Consider the following 20,092-nt stretch of genomic DNA (forward strand, 5'->3'; position numbering starts at 1 on the left):
GGTGCCTCTGTGGACACAGAGCCTTGCAGGCTGCTTTTGACCCTAGTTGGTCTCTGGTTAAGCTGCCAGGCTGATTTTGTTGTTGTTGTTGTTATTAGTCCTTCATTCCCGAAGAGGACCATGACATCAGGGAGATGTCATGGCTTGCACTGAATTGGATTTAAGTGAAAGAAGGGTGTGCAAAGTCACCAGACTCTCTCCTCCAGAGCCATCTGGGTCCAGTGGCAAGATACGCATCAGGACGACAGGAGATAGCCCCATATGTTTGAGGCAATTGGGGTCAAGTGACTTGCCCAGGGTCACACAGCTAGTAAGCGTTAAGTGTCTGAGGCTGGATTTGAACCCAGGTACTCCTGAATCCAGGGCCGGTGCTCTATCCACTGCGCCACCTAGCTGCCCCCCAAGGTCGCACCTTGCCAGTGGAAGAACCAGGACTAAAACCCAGGACTCCTGACCTTTAGCCAAGGGACCTTTCTCCTGGGAAAAGCTAGAGAAGGAATATCAATGATGGCTGTGCAATCCCAGGTTGGGGCACCTCCCTCTCTGGGCTTGGGCTAGGAGATGGGGGTGGGGGCAGCAGCAGGGCCATCGGTGCTATATAAATACACAGCTGTCTCCACAGATGAGGGTGGGGACAGGGTGGTGCCCTCTCTATTTATAGCCTGGGGCCAGACTGACTTCACAGAGAGGGAGTCCCGAGATGAGAATTTATAAACAGCCTGACAGCTGATCCCATCACTTTCCAGGGGGCCAAAAATCCAAAGGACCACAGACCAATATGGGCAAAGTGGCCCTTGGGGAGACCCACTGACAGGCACTGCAGGGGGAAGAACCTGGACATGGAAGTAGTTATCTAGACCCTGCAACTGTCCTGCTCAGTGTTTTAAGGCAGACCATTTTCTGTATTTAGACCTCATTTTCTTCATCTGTAAAATGGACATGATACCCTTCCACCATGCTAGGTAGAAATAGAACAGATCCGTAGTCATTGGAATTGGGTTTGAATCCTGACCCTTCTACTTGCTGGCTGTGTGACCTTGGGCAAGTCACTTGACTTTGCTTCAGTTTCTTCATTGATAAAAGGAGGGGGGGGTAGATGCAATGATTTTTGAGGTCCTTATCTGGCTATAAAGCTGTGATCGTACTTGCTAATAGTGTAACCTTGGGTAAGTCACTTAACTTCTTTATGGATTAGACTAGGTTATCTCTGAGAGTCCAGCCCAGCTCTAGCATTCTGGGCTCTGACATCTTATGCTTGTCTTTCTGTTGAACCACATTGTCCGGGGGACCCTTTCTACAATCTTCTTGCTCAGCTTCTTCTCTGCCCACTTATCATTCTCCCTGTCTTGTGTCTTCCCCTCTCCCTCCCTCCCTCTTGTCTCATCCCCCAGCCCAACCTCTCCTCTCTCATGGCTAGCAAACAGCCAAAGGAGAGGTAAGCTAGTTCCACTGCTCAGGCTAGGCAGGCTGGTGACCCCCTTAGAGCCAATTAACAAGCCTCCTCCTCTTCCTGCTAATGCAATACAAATAATATGTTTGCAAATCACCTTGTATAGGTGATCTCATTCGACCCTTTCCTTTCCTGGGACAGCTTCCTCTGCCCCTGTATACAGAATACACCGAGGCATTGACATAGAGGTCTGGGCCACCTCTGAGCCCCTTAAACCCCAGAGGAAGCCTGAGCCATCCTCCTGCCTGAGACCCAGAAATGTTAGGTGACTCACCCAGAATCCCACTGCATTGCACTCATTTATTCATTCCACAAACACGGGCTAAGAATGGGAGTGGGAGGGAGGGAAGCATGCTGCTGTGGAGGGTCTGGCATTCTCCTGGCCCTCAGAAGGGCTTTGAACCAAGGGAACTGTCTAATGCAGATGGAAAAGGAATTTGCCATGTGTTCCCCTTACCTGCTGTCCGGCTGTAGCGAGAACCCGCAGGCAGAAACTACTGGGAACCCAAGCTCCTCTGCATACCCTAGGAGCGACCTGTGCATTGGGGGAACTAGGGTCTGGCATCTCTCCATATTTCTTGGGACTGTGCTTGTCCTGGACGCTGGAAGATTTTCAGTGGGTGAACAGCGCCGCCTAGTGTCAATTTATGAAACTGCAGTTCCTGTTTCCTTAGACAAGATTTTGATTTCTTTTTGAGGGGAGGTAGAAGAGGGTTGATTCCACCACTGGATGAACATCTAGAACCCTAGAATGGGAGCCCGGAGACTTGGGTTCTTGTCCTGGAGACATCATCAACTCTGTGTGTACCCATGGACAAGTTCCCTCCTCTCTCTGGCCTCTTCCCCCTTCCATATCATTCATTCATTCATTCATTCCACAAGAAAGTATGCATTAAGTGCCTACTGTGTGCTTAATACCATACATTAGGCTCTAGGGATACGAAGACAAAAACATGCAGCATCATCTGTCTTAAAGGAACGTATGCTCTATTGGTAGGGGGCAGGAAACGATATGAATACAGACATGTACATACAAAAATAAGTGACAGGAGCAGAGTGGGGAGGCATTTACAACTGGGGAGAATCAAGATAAGCCTCATGTCAGAGGTAAGTGAAGCGGTTTCCAAAGCTCCTCCCAGCTCTGCAGTTCTAGGCTTTAGAATCTGAACCATCCACCTGGCACTGGGTAGGAGCTCTGATATGATATTGTTCTGATTTCCTTTAAGTGAATCTTGTCTCACCTACTAGACTGCAAGCTCTCTGAAGCCAGGAACCTTGACTGTCTGTCCAATGGCCTCAGGAAGCGGTTAAGAAGCTCAAGGACTATGGAGTGAGGGAATGATTGGTTGCAGGAAAGCAAGGCAAGAGGAGCATAGGGCCTCACTGGACCACTGGAGCTGGGGACTCTCCCTCCGGCTGGGGCTGGCGGAGTGAGGCTGGGGGCCCGGAGGACACAAAGTGCAGCTCGGTATGGAGGTTGGCACTGGGGACGCTGGCACTGCCCACGCGCCCAGCCAGAGGACAGACCTTATGGAAAGCCTTGCGGAAGTTGGCTCCCAGGAAGGCGTAGAGCACAGGGTTGAGAGAGGAGTTACTGTAGGACATGCAGTGCGCCCAGATCTTCACCTTGTAGGCCGCAAAGTCACGCTGGAAGCCAGGGCTAAAGGTCTGCAGAAGGATGTAGAGCTGGATGGGGCCCCAGCACACAGCAAATAGCAGCACGATAGCAGCCACCAGGCGCGACACCTTAGCCCTCACGGCCTCTGAACGTTCCGCCAGCAGCTGGGCCTGAGCCCAGGAGACGGAAAGGAAGAAGGGAAGGAGCAGGGAGAGGAAGGGAGAGAAGAGGGGGATAGACGGGGGATAACAGAGGGGATGGAGGGAAGGAGGGGTCAAAAAAGAATAGCAAAAAAAAGAATAAAAAAGAATAGTGAATAGGGGTAAAAAGAGGGAGGAGAGATGGAAGAAATAGAAGAGATATGTAGAGGAGATGGAAAAGGGAGTGGAAGGAGGGAGAGATGGATAGAAGAGGTGAAAAGAAGAATAGAGAAGTAGAGGAGATGAATGAAAGGAAGGAGAGATGGAAGAAAGAATATAGAATATATAGAAAGAATAGAAGGAGACCTCACCATACAAAGGGATGAATGGAAGGAAGAAGGGATGGAAAGAGAGAGTAATAATGAGAAGAGTTGGATGGATAGAGAAGATGGAAGGAGGGAGGAGGGAAGATGAGTAAAGGATGTGGAAGGAAGGATAGAGGGAGGGAAGGAAAGATGGAGGGAGGGATGGAATGATAGGATGGAAGAAAGGCAGGAAGGTGGGAAGGAGGAAGGGGAGAAGAAGAGAGGGAGGAAGTGAGAGACAGAGGAAGAAGACAGGAGAAAAGACAAGCCATCCAGGCTGTTATATAGAACTCCGATCCAGCTTATAGAGAGACACATAACCCTCTAGATCGCAAACTTTTCAACAATGGCCCACGTGGCCTCCTCTTGCAATTGAGAACTCTCTGCACCTGGAGCACATCCCACTTTTGGCCACCACATTGTTGGAAAGCATGACCGTTTGTTAGGGTCCACGTTAGGGGGATGCTTGTTGCTCTTGATGGACTAGCTGTCCTTCCACTCAGATCCTGTGATCTTTCACCTTCCCCCTCTCAACTACCAGAAAGGTCTGGGGTGAGGATGTGTAATGTAGAAGGTGACAGGTGTCTCTGGGGAGATTCTGCCCACGCATCCACAGCCTGAGCCCGGGGATATTGGGCCAGAGGATGGGGGCTGGCAGCTCCTATGGCCCTTGGACTCAGTGCAGTGGATAGGAGGATTGGGGACAAACTTCTGAGTGTCAGGCTGCCTACTAATGAGTAAACCAATATCTAAATGATGACCCACAGAGAAGATCACAGGCAGCCTGGCATAAGGGGGGAAAAGGAGTCCAAGGCCCTGAGTTCAAATCCCTATTCTATTACATGACACTTGAGTGACTATGGGTAAGTCATGGACCCCTTGCCCACTAAAAGGCTCTTTCAGCTTCCCTGGGGCACACAGGCTCTTAAACATCCTTGGTCACATTGGAACCCCAGCTTGGGGGACAGAGAGAACCTGGATAATAACAGTAATAACAATCAATAACATTTATGTAGTGCTTTTAAGATTTGCAAAGTGTTGGGGGCAACTAGGTGGCACAGTAGATAAAGAACCGGCCCTGGATTCAGGAGGAACTGAGTTCAGATTTGACCTCCGACACTTGACACTTACTAGCTGTGTGACCTTGGGCAAGTCACTTAACCCTCATTGCCCCAGCCCCCCCAAAAAACATTTCACAAAGCACTTTACAAATATCATATCATTTGATCCTCACAACAACCCTGGAAGGGAGGTGCTATTATTATCCCCATTTAAAAAAATGAAGAATCTGAGAGGCTAAGTCACTTGCCCAGGGTCATCCAGCTAACCAGCGTGTATATGGGGAGGAACAGGATTTGACCTTGGGTCTTCCTGACTCCAGGTCCTGAGCTCTATCCAAGGTATCATCCAACCATGCCTCAATGGGGCTCCAGCCTGAGGCCCAAAGAGAAAGTGAGGGTCCAGAGTCTGACCTTCTCTGGCTGGGGCCGCCTTCAGGGGACTGTGGCTGATAAGGGTAATTGGGTTTTCTCTAAATCGCTCCAGGCCCCCCTAGGGAACTCAGAGGCTCCCTAGTCCCCATGTCTGGACAGGAATGCCCTCCACAACCTCCCTGACAGTCTCTGCTTGAAGGCTGCACACTCTAGCTGACAGAGAACCAGGCTTGGGGTAAGGAAGACCTGGGTTAGAATTTTACCTCTGATACTCACTAGTGATGTGACCCTGGACACGTCCAGGCCAGTTTCTTCACTTGTAAGACAACAGGGTCTCCCTATGTCTAGGATTCTAGAAGAATTCTAGTAATGGGCAGTTTATTATCTGGGGGAGGGGGGCAGGGGTAGTTCATTTCACCTCTGCCTGGTTTCCTGGGGATGGTTTGGGGGCAGAAGACTCAGGCTCTGCTTCTCACTACCTGCACAGTCTGGGACTACATCACTTCTGGGCCTCAGTTTCCTTTGTCTGGGGGCTAGGCTGGACTCGGTGATTTCCCCAAATATCCCTGCTGTGGCCCCCAGAGGGGCTCGCTGAGGGCAGGGCTGCTGCTTCCTTCTCTCTTCTCCCCTGCACCCCCGGGGTGGGAAGGGTGCTTCGGGGCTGGGAGGAGGGAGGGAGGGAGGGCCAGGCACACCTGGTAGTTATTGTCAGCCACTGGCTCCACAGTGGGCCGTCCCATCTGGTATAGCATGGCGGCATAGCAGACGCAGAGAGTGAGCAGGGGCAGCATGTAGACAGCCAGAAAGTTGTACAGGATGAAGGCTCGCTCATGGGTCACAGACGGGAACACCTCGATGCAGTATGTCTGCGGCCCAAACCAGTATCCCTCTGTGAGGCGGTTGTACATGGGCACGGGGATGGACACCAGGAAGGACCCTGAGGTAGGGAGAAACCAGCCCTTTCCTTAAGGTGACTTGGCTGGCCACCCCCCCCCCCCATAGTGCCTCAGTGGCACGAGACAGGATCTCAAGTCCTCTGCCATTTTACATATGGGGAAACTGAGGCCCAGAGAGGGGAAATGACTTTGCCCAAAGTCACATACAGTTAGTAAGCAACAGGGCTTTTACTCCAAATCAGAGAAGCAATGTAAAAGTGCTGGAGATGCTGAGTTTGAATAACGACTATCAGTGAAAACTCTGGGGCCAGGATCCCATGGATCGGCTCCTTTCGGAGCTGGGACTGGAGGAGTTGATTCCTATCAGGCAAGGCCAGAGTCCCAGCCTGGGATGCTTTACCAGACCTTCTGGTAGAGGCCCTGGCCTCAATTCTCTGATGCTCCGTCTCCACCCCCTCCCCAAAACAAGACCTGGCAGCCCCGGGTACCCTGGTTGCTTCTGGAGTCAGCCTCCCCAAGGCCCTGAGCACTTACCAACCCAGATGCCCAGGCTCACAGCAAAGGCCAGCCGGAGGGTGCGGTAGCGGAGGGAGCGCAGGGGGAACACGGTGACATACCAGCGGTCCACACTCATGGCTGTCAAGGTGACACAGGTGGCCTGGACGGACACCTGGAAGGAGCAGGGGTGACCCAGGTCCCCCACCCCAGTCTTTCTCTTCAATTCCTGGTCTCCCTTATTCCTTCCTTCCCTCCTCCCCACCCCACCCCCAACCATCACAGGATCTCAGAGACCACCCAGGTCAACCCTAAACAAATAAGCCTCTCTCCAGCATCTGGGACAAGTGGTCATTCCACTTCTCCTTTAAGAGCGCCAATGAAGAGGATCTCACCACCTCCCAAGAGGACTCATCCCACGTCGGGATAGTGCTTTTAAAAATTGTTTTTAAATGTTTAAAATAATGTTTTATTCCCCCCCTCCCTGACAATGACTGGATAGTTCTTATCATTAATTCCTGCCCTCCCTCCAGCACTGCTCTCACTTCCTTGTCATTATCCTTGGCCCCTCCACCCCAACCCCCATTCCCGCCCCCCCCAGGCTTCAGTGTCTCTGGCCCCAGCCCTCCCCCATTTCAGCTGCAGATATCACCTTTCCTATCTTTCATTTCCCCCTTCCAGGTCTGCAGTTTAGTGCTCCTCTGCCTTCCCTCCATTTCTGGTCACTGTATATCACCTATAAGCTCCCCCCACCCTAGCTTCATGCAGTCTTCCCTGGGTCATGCCTTCCTCTGGCACCCCCTGTGCCCCCAGGGTCTAGAGGAAAGAGAAGGAAGGAAATAAGCATTTATTAAGCACCTGCTGTATATCAGCTCTTTACAAACATTGTTCTTTGATCCTCACTACACCCTGGGAGGTAGGTGCTGTTATTATCCCTAGTTTACAGTTGAGGAAACTGAGTCTGACAGCAGTTAAGTGACTTGTCTAGAGTCACAAAGCCAGTAAGTATTGGAGGCAGGATTTGAACACAGGTCTTCCTCATTCCAGGCCCAGTGCTCATCCATGATTCCAGCTAGCTGCCCAAAGGCTTCTGTCTTTAGGGCAAGTAGGTTGGGGGAGGAGCCTCAGTTTCCCTTCAGTCTACCATCACGTTTCCAAGAGCCTTAAGACTACTTGGAGTGGAGAGAGGGTTCCTGGGGCTGGGGCAATCTGGCTCTAAGGTCCCTCATCCTGTTCTGGTGTGTGTGTGGGGTGGGGAGCCAGAGCCCTTGGGGGCTCTTCCTATGTCAATTTGGGCCTCAAGCACCCCAAGTCACTGGAGGAGAGAGCAGCCCCTACCCCCTGGGCTGGAGAAATGAAGAGAGGAAAAAAGGCACAAGAACAGCAAAATGATCACAACTCTACTTCAATTTATGATTTAATTACTGTGTGTAATGCTTGAGGTGGGAGGGGACAGTCCTCCAGGATAAATAAGGCAAGAAGTCACTGATGGCAGAGACAGAGACATGGAGAGACACAACAGACAGGGAGAGATACCAAACAAGAGACAGAATAAGAAAGAGATGTAGCTGAAGACATAAGGAGGTGGTAAGGAGGAAGAGAGAGGAAGGAAGAATGGGGAAGAGGTGGTCTTCTACTTAACCCAGTCCGGAGCACAAAAGCACACATGAATCTGTAGGTGCTCCTTGCACAGAACTGACTGAATGAGAGGAGAAGAGAGAGAGAGAGAGAGAGAGAGAGAGAGAGAGAGAGAGAGAGAGAGAGAGAGAGAGAAAAGGAGAGAGAGAAATAACATGAGAAATGGAGAGAGGGAGAGAGAGAAATGAATAACAAGAATTGGAGAGAGAGGGGGAGGGAGAGGGAGAGAAAGAAGAAGAAGAGAAAGAAATAACATGAGAACTGGAGAGAGAGAGATAAATAACAAAAATTGGAGAGCGAGGGAGAGAGAGATAACAGAAGAGGAGAAATAACATGAGAGTTGGAGAGAGAGAGAAAAATGAATTAACATGAAAATTGGAGAGAGAGGGAGGGAGGGAGAGTAGAAAGGCAGAGAAGAAAAGGACAAAATGAAAGGGAGAGGGACAGATTCAAGGAGAGAAGGAGGCAGAGAATGGGGAGGGCCACAAGGAGAGAAAAAATAATAACAGGAGATATGGAAACAGGAGGCAGAGGCAGAATTGGAAGGAGAGGATGAGGACCAGTCGGAGCCTAAGGAAAGCAATGAAGAGACAGGGACTGAGAGATCAGGATTGCTCAGGAGTCAGAGGAAGAGGCAGGCTGCTGGTGACACAGAGAAACAGAGCGAGAGCCAGGCATAGGAGAGGAAAAGGGGGAAGGGGAAGACAAAGAGAGGTCAGACAGGGCCTGGATGGGGAGATGGAGGCAGAGATGGGAGACAGACAGAAGAGAAGGAGAAAGCAAGACAAAGGAAAAGACAAACACACAGGTTTGGGGAAGGTAAGGAGGAGAAATCAACAGGAAGATGGGGAGAGTCAGACAGGAACGGGAGAGAGAAACAAAACAGACTAAGAGAATCTGGAGGGAGAAAGAGGCACTGAGAAGTGGCCTCAGAATGAGAGAGGAGAGAAATGGAGAGTGAGGGAAGAAAAATGGAGAAAAAGAGCTGGCAAGGGGAGTGGAGGCACTGGGAGGTGGGCAGCAGGCAGTGGGCAGCTGAAGGGTTCAAGGACAGTCCAGGCAGGGCCACTTGGGTGCCCCCCCTCCCTGGCACAGGAACACCCCGTGGCCCCCTCCTCACCTGCTGGATGTAGCTGACAAACTTACACATGAACTCTCCAAAGACCCAGCTGGGAAGGGGATAGAGCATAGCGGTGAAAGGAACGCAACACACCAGGAAGATGATGTCTGTGGCTGCCAAGTTGGCTGGAATGGGGTGAGGGGGAACAGGGTGGGGAGGGGGAGAGGAAGACAGGTAAACTAAAAGACAAGTCTGGTTCAAGTTCTTACTGCCCCCTCCCCCAAACACTGACAACAGGAGATCCAGCTTTCCCCCACTCCGGAACCTGGTTGGATCACAGCCTGCCTTATTAGCTGGAAGGGACTCCCAGAATTCATCTCATTCCCTCCATCACCGCTCTTCCTTTCAAGACCCTGCCAAACCCTCCCAGAAAGGGGAGATATAGTCTCCCAAAGGAATAAGATTTCCCTGTACCTCAGTTTCCCCTATTAAATTCCAGGAGTCTTAGTAGGATACAGGGACCAGGCTGTGGTACTAGCCACCCACCACCAACTTCCCTTTCCAGGCTTCAGAACGTTGGCTTCAGCAACCTTAGCCAGCTAGTCCCATGGGTCTTTACAAACCCAACTCTCCAACTCCCTAAAGGGGTCCCAGAATCCATCAACTTCCCCAATCCAATGCAAGAGGAATCCGTTTTTATCCAAGGATTGCAGGATTGATTTAGAGTTAGAGTTAAAATAGACTTTGCAACACAGATGTCCTGACTGGGGGAAGGGGAGGGGGCTCCTTAGAGACGTCTAGTCCAAATCCTTCATTCAAAGGACTCAGAGGGTAAAAGACTTGTCCAAGATCACACAACTAGTAAGCTGAGTCGGGGTTCGGACCCTAGCCTTTAGACTCCAAATCCAGCACGCTTTCCAATTCGTTACTGTAGCCCGAGAGCGTCCTTTCTCCATACCCATTTCATAGACCCAAAGAACTGGAAGGGTGTCACGAGGCTGACTCCTGCCCAGTGACTCCTGCAGCATCCTTTCGGACACCTCCTATGGGGAGAGGCTCACCACTTCCCCAGACTAGCCACTTCGCTTTTGGACAGCTCCCGTCGGTAAGACGTTTCCCCTTACATTCAACCAAAATTGGCTTCTCCCTGCTTTCCTCCCTAGTTCTCCCTCTGGGGCCAAGACAATGAGGGAGTCCCTCTTTCTAGTTTATTTTCTCCAGTCAATTTCCTCTCCTAAAATAGGGCCCCAGAACTGGGCTCAAAACTACCCATTTCAGTCCGGGAGGAGGCGGCTGGACCTGAATGAATTCTCTTCCCCATCCCCATTATCCACCCCTGCCCCCAGGGTTAACAGTTTGAGGATATGGGAGTCTGGAGCCTGCGCCCTCCCTTCTCCCCTAGACAGCCCCGTTCAACTGGAGGGGGGAACTGAATGAACTTAAGTAGGGGAGCACCTCACCCCCCACTTCCCCCCAACCCCCTTGAGGGTTACTCGAGTAGCCTCTGAGCTGCCAGCGTCAGTGATGGGCAAAGTCCAGGGCGTGGGGGTGGAGGAGGGACACAGCATTCCCGCAGGAGAGCCTCTCCAAGCCACTCGGGGCAGCTCTTGTGGAGAAGAGGACCCCCTTGGCCCGATGAGGGGCGGGTTCCTCTCCCGGCTCACCGATGTAGAAGTTGGTGACGGTCCTCATCTGCTTGTGCTTAGAAATCACGTAGATCACTAGCGAGTTGCCCGCCAACCCCACTACCAAGAGAGCAGCGAAGAAGAGCGGCACCAGCCAGGCGTCCACGAGGTGCGGAGGCCCGGACGGTCCGGAGCTGTTGGCACAGCCGCTCCCTGCCCCAGCCCCTTGGCAGGAGGACTCGTTGAGTGCCGGAAAGGAGGCGTTGACCTCCGGCCCCGACCCTCGCTCCCCAGAGTGCATGGTCCGGGCCAGGCACCCTGCCTTCTTCCAGGAGGCCTTCCCGTATTGCTGTCACCGGAGAGAGGATGGAAGTGGAGGGGAGGGCGCCCTTGGTGACCCGGGGGTAAGGGAGGAGGAGAGGGTGACCCCGGGCTGGGGCAGGACCGGACCACGCAGAGCACGGTAGGACTGGGGCTCCCCTTCTCTCCCCTCCTCGCTCGCTATGTGTCACGACGGGGTCCGGGGTGGGGAGCGCTGGGGACTTCGGGCTCCCGGTCGGCCCGCGGGACTCACCGGAATGGCAAGATCCACTCTGCAAAGCTCTCTGACTCAGTCAGCTGTCGGCAGTGTACCCACAGCAGCCTTTTATATAACTCCTGCCCGCAGCTGCGCTCCCCCTCCTACTCCCCTCTCCCCTCACTCCCTAGCTTCTCCTCCTCCCCTCTCTCTTCCCTCCTCCCCCTTCCCTTCCGTCCTTCTCCCTCTCACCTCTCCCTATTGTTCCTTTTCATCTCCTTCCTTCAAACGGACCCAAATCCTGCGTCCAAGAGGGGAACCCGAATTGGAACCTGCGGGCTTGGAGGACATTTTCACACACCTCAAAGGCTCATCTTCCCAATCCATGGCGCACGTCTAGCCTCCACCAGTGACAGAGCCCACTCGTGAGCTCCCGGTGGAATAGAGCTGCAAGTGTTAGCGAGTTCTTCCTTTCATTGAGCTTCAATCTCCTTTCCTCCAGCTACCACTCACTGCTCTTCCTTTTGCCCTCTGGAGCCCAGCAGAACAAGTTCAATCCTTCCCCCACGGCAGCTTCTTTCTTTCTTTCTTTCTTTCTTTCTTTCTTTCTTTCTTTCTTTCTTTCTTTCTTTCTTTCTTTCTTTCTTTCTTTCTTTCTTTCTTTCTTTCTTTCTTTCCTTCCTTCCTTCCTTCCTTCCTTCCTTCCTTCCTTCCTTCCTTCCTTCCTTCCTTCCTTCCTTTCCCTCTTTCTTTCTTTTTCTTTTTTTTTTTTTTGTGAGGCAATTGGGGTTAAGTGACTTGCCCCGGGTCACACAGCTAGTTAGTGTCAAGTGTCTGAGGCTGTATTTGAACTCAGGTCTTTCTGAATCCAGGGCTGGTGCTCTATCCACTGCGCCACCTAGTTGCTCCCAGAAGGAATCTTAAATGATAGCATGTTGGGGCTGGAGGGAGTCAGAGATTATCTAGTCAACCTTTTCCATTAAAACAAAAATTCATGGCTGTTTTTTGTACTTACTTGGCAGTCACTTCTAGAGTAAACTTACTCCTTACAAAGGGGAAAAAATTAAGCTTCATCACTGAGATTGTGTCTGACAAGTAAACAATACTCTGCTTTAGTTGTCCCCCAGACTGACAATGTATACAATAGTCTGTCCTGGTAGATCTCCATCTCTCTTCTGTGATGAAGGAGATAGATTGAACAATCTCTTCTTTGTTTTCCCCTTTGAATCAAATGCTTTTGTTATTTTATTTTTTGTTCTCAACAAGTAAGAGACATTATGGGCTCTTACATTCTCTACTTCTTTCAATCAATTGTGTGATTGTAAAGAAATGCCCTATCAAGTAATACCACTTGTAGAAATCTACCTATTCCCAATTATTTTTTAGTGAGGCAATTGGGGTTAAGTGACTTGCCCAGGGTCACACAGCTAGTAAGTGTTAAGTGTCTGAGGCCGGATTTGAACTCAGCTACTCCTGACTCCAGGGCCGGTGCTCTATGCACTGTGCCACCTAACTGCCCCCTATTCCCAATTATTAATAGCCTCATCAGAGATGCCCTCAATATATGGGTATATTATTTTCAAAAAAAAATTATACATAGAGAATATAAGATCATTATTCCTGTTCACATTGTCATTTAATAAGGTACAAGATTTTTTCCATGACTTCAGCACCCTCCCTTCCAGATAGTTTGAGAATTGCTAAGTCAATGTCTTTACAACTGTATCACCTCCATAAACGATATCATTGGGGGCATCTAGGTGGTACAGTGGATAAAGCACTGGCCTTGGATTCAGGAGGACCTGAGTTTAAACCCAGCCTCAGACACTTGACACTTAACTACCTGTGTGACCCTGGGCAAGTCATTTAACCCTCATTGCCCTGCAAAAAACAAAACCACATAAACATTCTCCTCTGTGTACTCTTGACTAGTCAGCTGCTCTAAAAACAACGAGGAACAATGCATATATTGTCAGATTCTTTAAAAAAATGTTTTGTCAGATTTTAAGAAAATGTTTTGATTTAATTTTAATTGAATAGCCAAAGGGTTATAAAATTGTTCATACCCTTTGACCTAGCAACACCACTACTAGATCTGTATTCAAAAAAGATCAAAGGAAAAGGAAAAGGATTTATATGTTAAAAGACAACAACATCCATAGCAGCTCACCTTGTGGTGGTAAAGAACTGGAAATGGAGGGGATGCCCATCAATTGGAGAATGGCCAAACAATTCTGTTCTCAAGGACTTTCCTCTCCAACTCCTTCATTCTGAGTCCAGACCCACGACTCTTTCTACTGGATCCATGCTTCATGTATGTATGTATGTATGTATGTAGTCTTTTCTGTAGCATTTCACACTGTTGCCAATATAACCTTCTCTATATTTTCTCTTCCTTTGAGGCATTGCTCTCCTTGGGTTCTTTTCCTTACTTAAAATGTTACTTTTAAATGTTCATTGAATGTAATTGAATTGTGGATCTTCCTTTCAACGGAACCAATCACAACAGGACCACACTTTGACAGTCTCTGCTGTGGCTGGAATTAATGGTCATCTAGAGTCTGTTTGGCTGTTTCCTGTCTGTGATGTATAGACATCTGGCTATTTCAATTAACCCCTGAGCAAGACCAAGACCTTGATCATCTGACTGTACTTCAAGGTCAGGGTCTCCATGTGACTTTCAACAGCTGGGTTCCAGGGGTTTCTTTCTGACCCAGAAAAGGTCTTAGGGTGGGGAATTGCCTCAAAGAGTGGTCAAGTCAATTTACAAACATTATCAAGCATTTACTACGTTCCAGGCACTATGATTGTTGGTGAATGGGGAAGATACAAAGTTTAGCTAAGACTTGGATCCTTCCCTCATGGAACTTATAGTCTAACAAGGGTATATTAAATGTCTTAAAGTAGAATGAGCTATCTCAGAAGGTAGTGGATTCTATGCTATGGGAGATATTTAAGCAGAGAGGCTAGATGAGCACTTGGTAGGGACATTGGAGAGAGACAGAGACAGACAGAGACAGAGACACAGAGACACAGTGAGAGACAGAGAGAGAGAAGAGAATATTGTAGAGAGGGATTTTTCTAGGGGTTAAACTCACAGATTCTGTGAGAACAGAAATACCAATAACTACAATACACAATATTACATAAATGCGTCAGAGAAGTACAAAGTGGTCTTTGAGATCCAAGGTGAAAAAGCCTTTATTTGCAGAAATATCATGGACCAGTGTACTCAAGTCTACAGTTGGTGCTATCTTGTCATCTCCATGCCTCTTGTTTCTGGGTACAGGTTTTTAATTCCCAGAGTAGAAATGGATGGGGGCATATGGTGAACACCATACCTTAGAACACACAATACCCCTTTCCTCCCCACCCCCATACACTTTTTCTAAGCAGAGGAGTGTGTGGGGAGGGGAACATGAGGGACATGTCTAAGAATGCCACCTTCTCAATCAGCATGGCTCCATCACACCCACAGACTTCATCTAGCCTCAAACTTCCATATGCCCAGATCATGACTGATATCCCCCAAAATACACCAGCAGAATTCCCTTTGTCTGATTTCCTTGAGTAATACAGCTACTGCAACGCCAAATCAAAATGGCAATACAGTCATATGTGGTGGGGGCACTCTTCTTCCTCCCCACCTCCTTGTAAGTTAGGCTAGTTTGCCCTTAAAAGGTATCAAAAACATCCTGGCTTGATTTGCTTTGGGAATGAATGGTTCTGGTTATTGACATGACTTCCTGGTTGCCTTAATACAAATCAGCCTCAAGGTGCTGACTGATGACTAACTGTCAGACCATGATGGGCAATTTCAGTCAGGGAAGCTTTGCTTAGCTGGGTCAAGACTAGATGTCCTCTGTGCAATATCTTTGTTGAATATCCTCCTGCAAAAGCTAAATAAAACTCTTTTGGCTAACCTTGGAATCACCTGCAAATGTCTCATTTCATTCTGAAGGCAATCACTAACTTTGTACACGTATAACCTACATCAGATTGCTTTCTGTCTTGGGCAGTGGGGAGGGAAGGGAAGGAGGGAGAAAAATTTGGAACTCAAAATCTTATGAAAACAAATGTTGAAAACTATCTTTACATGTAACTGGAAAATAATAAAATGCTTTTATGATTAAAAAAAAATAAAAAATAGTAATAGTGAAAGCAATCACCAACTACTGGGATCCTAGCCCGAGTCATGCCAAGCCCAGAACACCATGAGATAGCTGTGATCAATAGCCAAGCAGGGCAGGAACCTTTCAGCTGTGGGCAACTCACCCATGCTATTCTTCATCTCTTGGCCTCACTGTCCTCTCTCCCTTTCTGATGCTGCCCCTTGACTTCTAATTTCCTAGTATTAGGAATGTGCAGGGCAACATGGTGTGGTGGAGTGAGGACTGACCTTGGAGCCACAAAGACCTAAGTTGAAACCTCACCTCTGATAAGTACTGGCTCTATGACCTTGGGCAAACTATTTCACCCCAGGCAACAAGAACAGCTAGGTGGCACAGCAGATAGAGCACTGGGCCTGGAGTCAGGAAGACCTGAGTTCAAATCTAACCTTGGAAACTTCCTAGCATTGTGACCCTGGGTGAGTCACTTAACCCAGTTTGCCTCAGTTTTCTCATCTATAAAATGAGCTGGAGAAGGAGATGGCAAATCCTTCCAGTATCTTTGCCAAGAAAACCCCACACAGGGTCATGGAGAGTCTGAAACAACTGAACAACAACCCTCTAAATTGGAAAGAAAGTGCTAACTTGCATCAATTGAGGGAGTTTCCTATCTAGGAATTCCCTATACCAAGGAAAAAGCAGTGCCAGTCCCCATCTCCCTGTTCCTAGTAACTATAATAAAACATTTAAATCATTAAACTTTTGTTTGTTTGTTTGTTTGTTGTTGTTTTTTTGGCGGGGCAATGAGGGCTAAGTGACTTGCCCAGGGTCACACAGCTAGTAAGTGTCAAGTGTCTGAGTTCACATTTGAACTCTGGTCCTCCTGAATCCAGGGCCTGTGCTCTATCCACTGCGCCACCTAGCAAGCCCCTAAATCATTAAACTTAAAATGTTAAACATAATACATAATAACAACAATGAATACAACATTAAACATTTTAAGCTTTACAAAGTAATTTCATGACAACCCTGGGAAGCAGACAGATAGGTGGTTGGAGGCATTATTTTTCTCTCTTCACATATGAGGAAATTGATTCCGAGAAGTTATTTAACTGGACTGGAATTTGAAGACTTGACTAGGGCTTCATATAGAGAAAGTGTTGGAGCACAGAGACAGACCAGACCCTTCACTCTTCCTTCTTCATGTAGCAGCTAGGTAGTGTAGTAGATAGAGAGCTAGACTGTCAGGAACACCTGAGTTCAAATCCAGCTTCAGACACTTACTAGTTGTACAATCCTGAGCCAGTTACCTTACTTCTTTCTGCCTTGGTTTTCAGATCTCTAAAAAGGGGGTAATTATAGCATCTACCTCTCAGGGTTGTGGCAAGGATCAAATGAAATAGTATTTCAAGTGCTTTGCAAAGCATAAAAAGCCATATAGATGCTAGCTACGATCATGTCTTTATTTACACTGTCTCCTATGCCTTCTTTTATCTCCCTCTCCTCTTTTCATCTCTTTCTACCCTTCCTCTAACATACAAATGACTCCACTTCCAGACTTCCACTTTCCTATGTGAGGATATTTCTCCCCAGACCTCAGATACCCCATCTGTAACACACTTAATACTATGTATTACAGTTATTTGTCTTGGTGTCTTATCCCTCTATTGTGCTGTAAGACTTCATGAGATCAGGGAAGATCATTGAAACTTTGTATCTCCCTCAGTGCCAAGCACAGTGTAGTTCTGCACAATCAGGCACTTTGGAAGTGTTTGTTGAATGGATAATTGAATGATCCAAAGTCCATTGCCTTTTTCAAGATCTCACCCTCTTTCTCCATCCTTTCACCCTACATCCTTTGGCCTCCACCCTTAACCAGAAGCCAAGCATCAGCACCTATGTCCAGATACTGAATGTAAATCATAGCCCCCCCCCCCAGCTGGACTTTGGATCCTGGCAAAATGTCATGTTACTATTTTTAAAAATAAGTTTTAAAGATGCCTTTTTAAAATATCACAGTCATTTTCAGATGTTACTACCACTAAAAAGTCTCTCCACGCTTCCCAAGTTGATTTTGCCCTTTTTAAAAAAGAAAGAAAAGAAAAGAAACACAGTTAAGTGAAAACCACCAAAACAGTGAGACTATCTGACAATGTTGATCAATATTATTTAGTCCTCTACCACTGGGGAGAAGAGTGAGAGATTTCATTAACTGTTTTCTCAGACTAAGATGTCTTGCTGGCTAGAAATTATTTAGAACAGGAAACAACAATCACAAAAAGCCAGCAGGATTTCATCAAGAATAGGTCATGACAAATGAATGCCCCCTTTTGGGGCAGCATTACTAGGCTGGTAGATCAGGGCAACTTTGTAGCTATAATTTGTCTAGATTTTAACAAAACATTTGACAGAGTCACTCATGGGGAACTTTCATAGGGACAAATGTAAACGGTTACACTTTGGTTAAAAAAATCAACCTCACAAATATAAGATGTGGGAGGCATTACTATCTATCACTACTAGATAGAAGATTTTTTCTGAAAAAGATCTTAGGGTCTTAGGGGTCTGCAAGCTCAATGAGTTGACAGTGACACTGTCAGTCAGCCAACAGTATGGAAGCCAAAAAGGCTAATATGTTTTGTTTTGTTTTTTGCCTAATATCTATCTTTCTTTATTTAGAATTTTCCCCAAGTTACATGTAAAAACAAATTTTCACATCGATTTTTATGTGTTCCAGACTTTCTTCCTCCCTCCCTCCCCACTCCTCCTTAAGAACTCAAGCAATTCAATATAAGTTATACATGTGTAATTGTGCAAAAACACAAGGGCTAATGTGTTCTTGAGCATAATGTCTAGGAATAGAGAGGGATAATATTTCCACTATAGTTTGCTCTGAATGGGTCCCCATCAAGACTATCATGTTTAGTTCAGAACACCACAGTTTAGGAAGGGTATTTATAATCTGGAGAGGATCCAGAGGAGGGTGACCAGGATGGTCACCCAGTGGTGAAGGCTTTGAGGATTGGTTTAAGGAACTGGGGTTGTTTAGTTTGAAGAAAGCTTACAGAGAACACAATAGCTCTCCAGGTAATTGAAGGATTGTTTTGTAGAAGAGAGTTTAGCCTCATTCAGCCAAGTATCAGAGGGGAGAACCTAGAACAACGATGCAGAGAGGCAGAATTAGGCTTGTCATAAGGAAGACTTACCCTAAAGTGGGATAGGCTGCCCGGGGAGGTTGATACCTCACTGGAGGTCCTCAACCAGGGCCTAGCTGATCACTTGTCTTTAGCTATCCCAAATCACTGCCTACAGCCGAAGACAGGATCCTGTGTTGGGATAGTAGTAGGGGTGGTGAGGGAATGGGAAGAGGCTGGAATTCATGCTAATTTGAGGAAGGTCTTGAGTGCCTGGCTAAGTCATGAAGACACCTTAGAGTTTCTAACCTGTCTCCCCTGGGCTCCTGCCTGCCACTCCACTGGTGCTGTGGGTCAGTCTGGTCACTGTCTGGCATAGGGCTCCACTGGGTATGAGGTTTTAGGGCTTTCCCTTTGCCTCTAGCTCCAAGCTAGGCTATGGTCCTGAGCTTGTAGATGCAACAGGTTTCTGGTGACTAGGCCTCCTTCTCATAAGACTTCTCCCAAGTCTTCTAAGTTAACATCTGGGTGAAGGACAAGCAGCCTTCTGGGATCTGCATGGGCCAACATTTACCCACACATGAGACCCGTGGTCAAGTCTTTAAAAACTCAGTCATTTCAGTCAATCTCCAAGCAGTTTCAAAGGGCTCAGGGTTGTCTGACCTCTTATCCCTTTCTCCTGTTGTCTCTCCTCAGTCATATAGCTACAAGTGAGATTGTTTAGCTGATTAGCAACAGCAGTAGCAGCAGCAAATTGACAGTAAGGACCACCGAATCACAGGAGTCTTTAGGTCTTTTTTTTTCTTCTGGGACAATGAGGGTTAAGTGACTTGCCCAGGGTCATACAGCTAGTAAGTGTCAAGTGTCTGAGACCAGATTTGAGCTCAGGTCCTCCTGAATGCAGGGTCTGTACTTTATTCACTGTGCCACCTAGCTGCCCCCAGTCTTTAGGTCTTGAAAGTTCTTTGTCCATAGCCTGTGGAGCTATATGGGTCTGTGCTGTCTTTCTAGAATGCAGTTAGGTGGACTGGTAGGTAGAGTGCTAGAACTGGAGTCAGGATCTAATGCTGGGCAACTCATTTAACTCCTCAACTTCAGTTTCCCCATCTGTAAATCGGGATTTTACCAGTTGGTAAATGATTAAACACTAACAATTGGCAAGCTACAAATCTGGGCTTGATTTGTTGATTGTCTAGACTTAAGAAGGTGATGGAGAAAATGTTAATCATGCAGACTAAATTGAAAAGTAGGGGACAGCTAGTTGGCCCAGTGGATAGAATGTAGGGCATGGAGTCAGGTAGACCTAAGTTCAAATCTGACCTCAGACACTTACTTGCTGTGTGACCTGGGGTAGAATCACTTGACCCTTGGTTTGCCTCATTTTCCTCATCTGTCAAATGAATTGGAGAAGGAAATGGCAAAGCACTCCAGTATCTTTGCCAAGCCAAACCCCATGGTGCATGGGGTCATGGAGAGTCAGGCATGATCGAAACATCTTAACAACATGTCATGCATTCTTTATTTTGGAGAGCCGGTTATTAAACATTTGCTAGCACGTCGCTGCGTTCAAGGGTTGTCTTCTCTAAGAAATTCCCTGATTTCCCCAATTGTT

General features: G+C 47.8%; 1 protein-coding gene across 2 annotated transcripts; it reads right to left on the minus strand.

The window, feature by feature from the left end:
- Positions 1 to 1,827: 1,827 nt before the first annotated feature.
- KISS1R (KISS1 receptor) lies at positions 1,828 to 11,793 on the minus strand. 2 transcript variants are annotated; one of them, XM_043975547.1, is made up of 6 exons: positions 11,490 to 11,793; positions 10,760 to 11,069; positions 9,156 to 9,280; positions 6,437 to 6,572; positions 5,702 to 5,943; positions 1,828 to 3,238 (listed from the first exon to the last, which is right to left on the minus strand). In XM_043975547.1, exons 2-6 carry the CDS (start codon positions 11,019 to 11,021, stop codon positions 2,831 to 2,833), a joined length of 1,173 nt encoding a protein of 390 aa, XP_043831482.1. In that variant the 5' UTR covers positions 11,022 to 11,069; positions 11,490 to 11,793; the 3' UTR covers positions 1,828 to 2,830. The 2 variants fall into 2 exon arrangements, with proteins under 2 accessions (XP_043831482.1, XP_043831481.1); XM_043975546.1 differs by having other exon boundaries at positions 10,760 to 11,313.
- Between the last annotated feature and the right edge of the window lie 8,299 nt (positions 11,794 to 20,092).

The sequence above is a fragment of the Dromiciops gliroides genome, chromosome 1 (genome assembly GCF_019393635.1).
Source record: "Dromiciops gliroides isolate mDroGli1 chromosome 1, mDroGli1.pri, whole genome shotgun sequence".
NCBI classification, from domain to species: domain Eukaryota; kingdom Metazoa; phylum Chordata; class Mammalia; order Microbiotheria; family Microbiotheriidae; genus Dromiciops; species Dromiciops gliroides.

Coding starts and splice junctions, on each gene's coding strand:
- KISS1R (XM_043975547.1), bottom strand. CDS start 11,021: ATGCACTCTGGGGAGCGAGGGTCGGGGCCGGAGGTCAACGCCTCCTTT. Junction 6,573..9,155: donor TTGTCAGCTACATCCAGCAG/GTGAGGAGGGGG, acceptor TGCTCCTTCCAG/GTGTCCGTCCAGGCCACCTG. Junction 5,944..6,436: donor GAGCCTGGGCATCTGGGTTG/GTAAGTGCTCAG, acceptor TCCCTACCTCAG/GGTCCTTCCTGGTGTCCATC.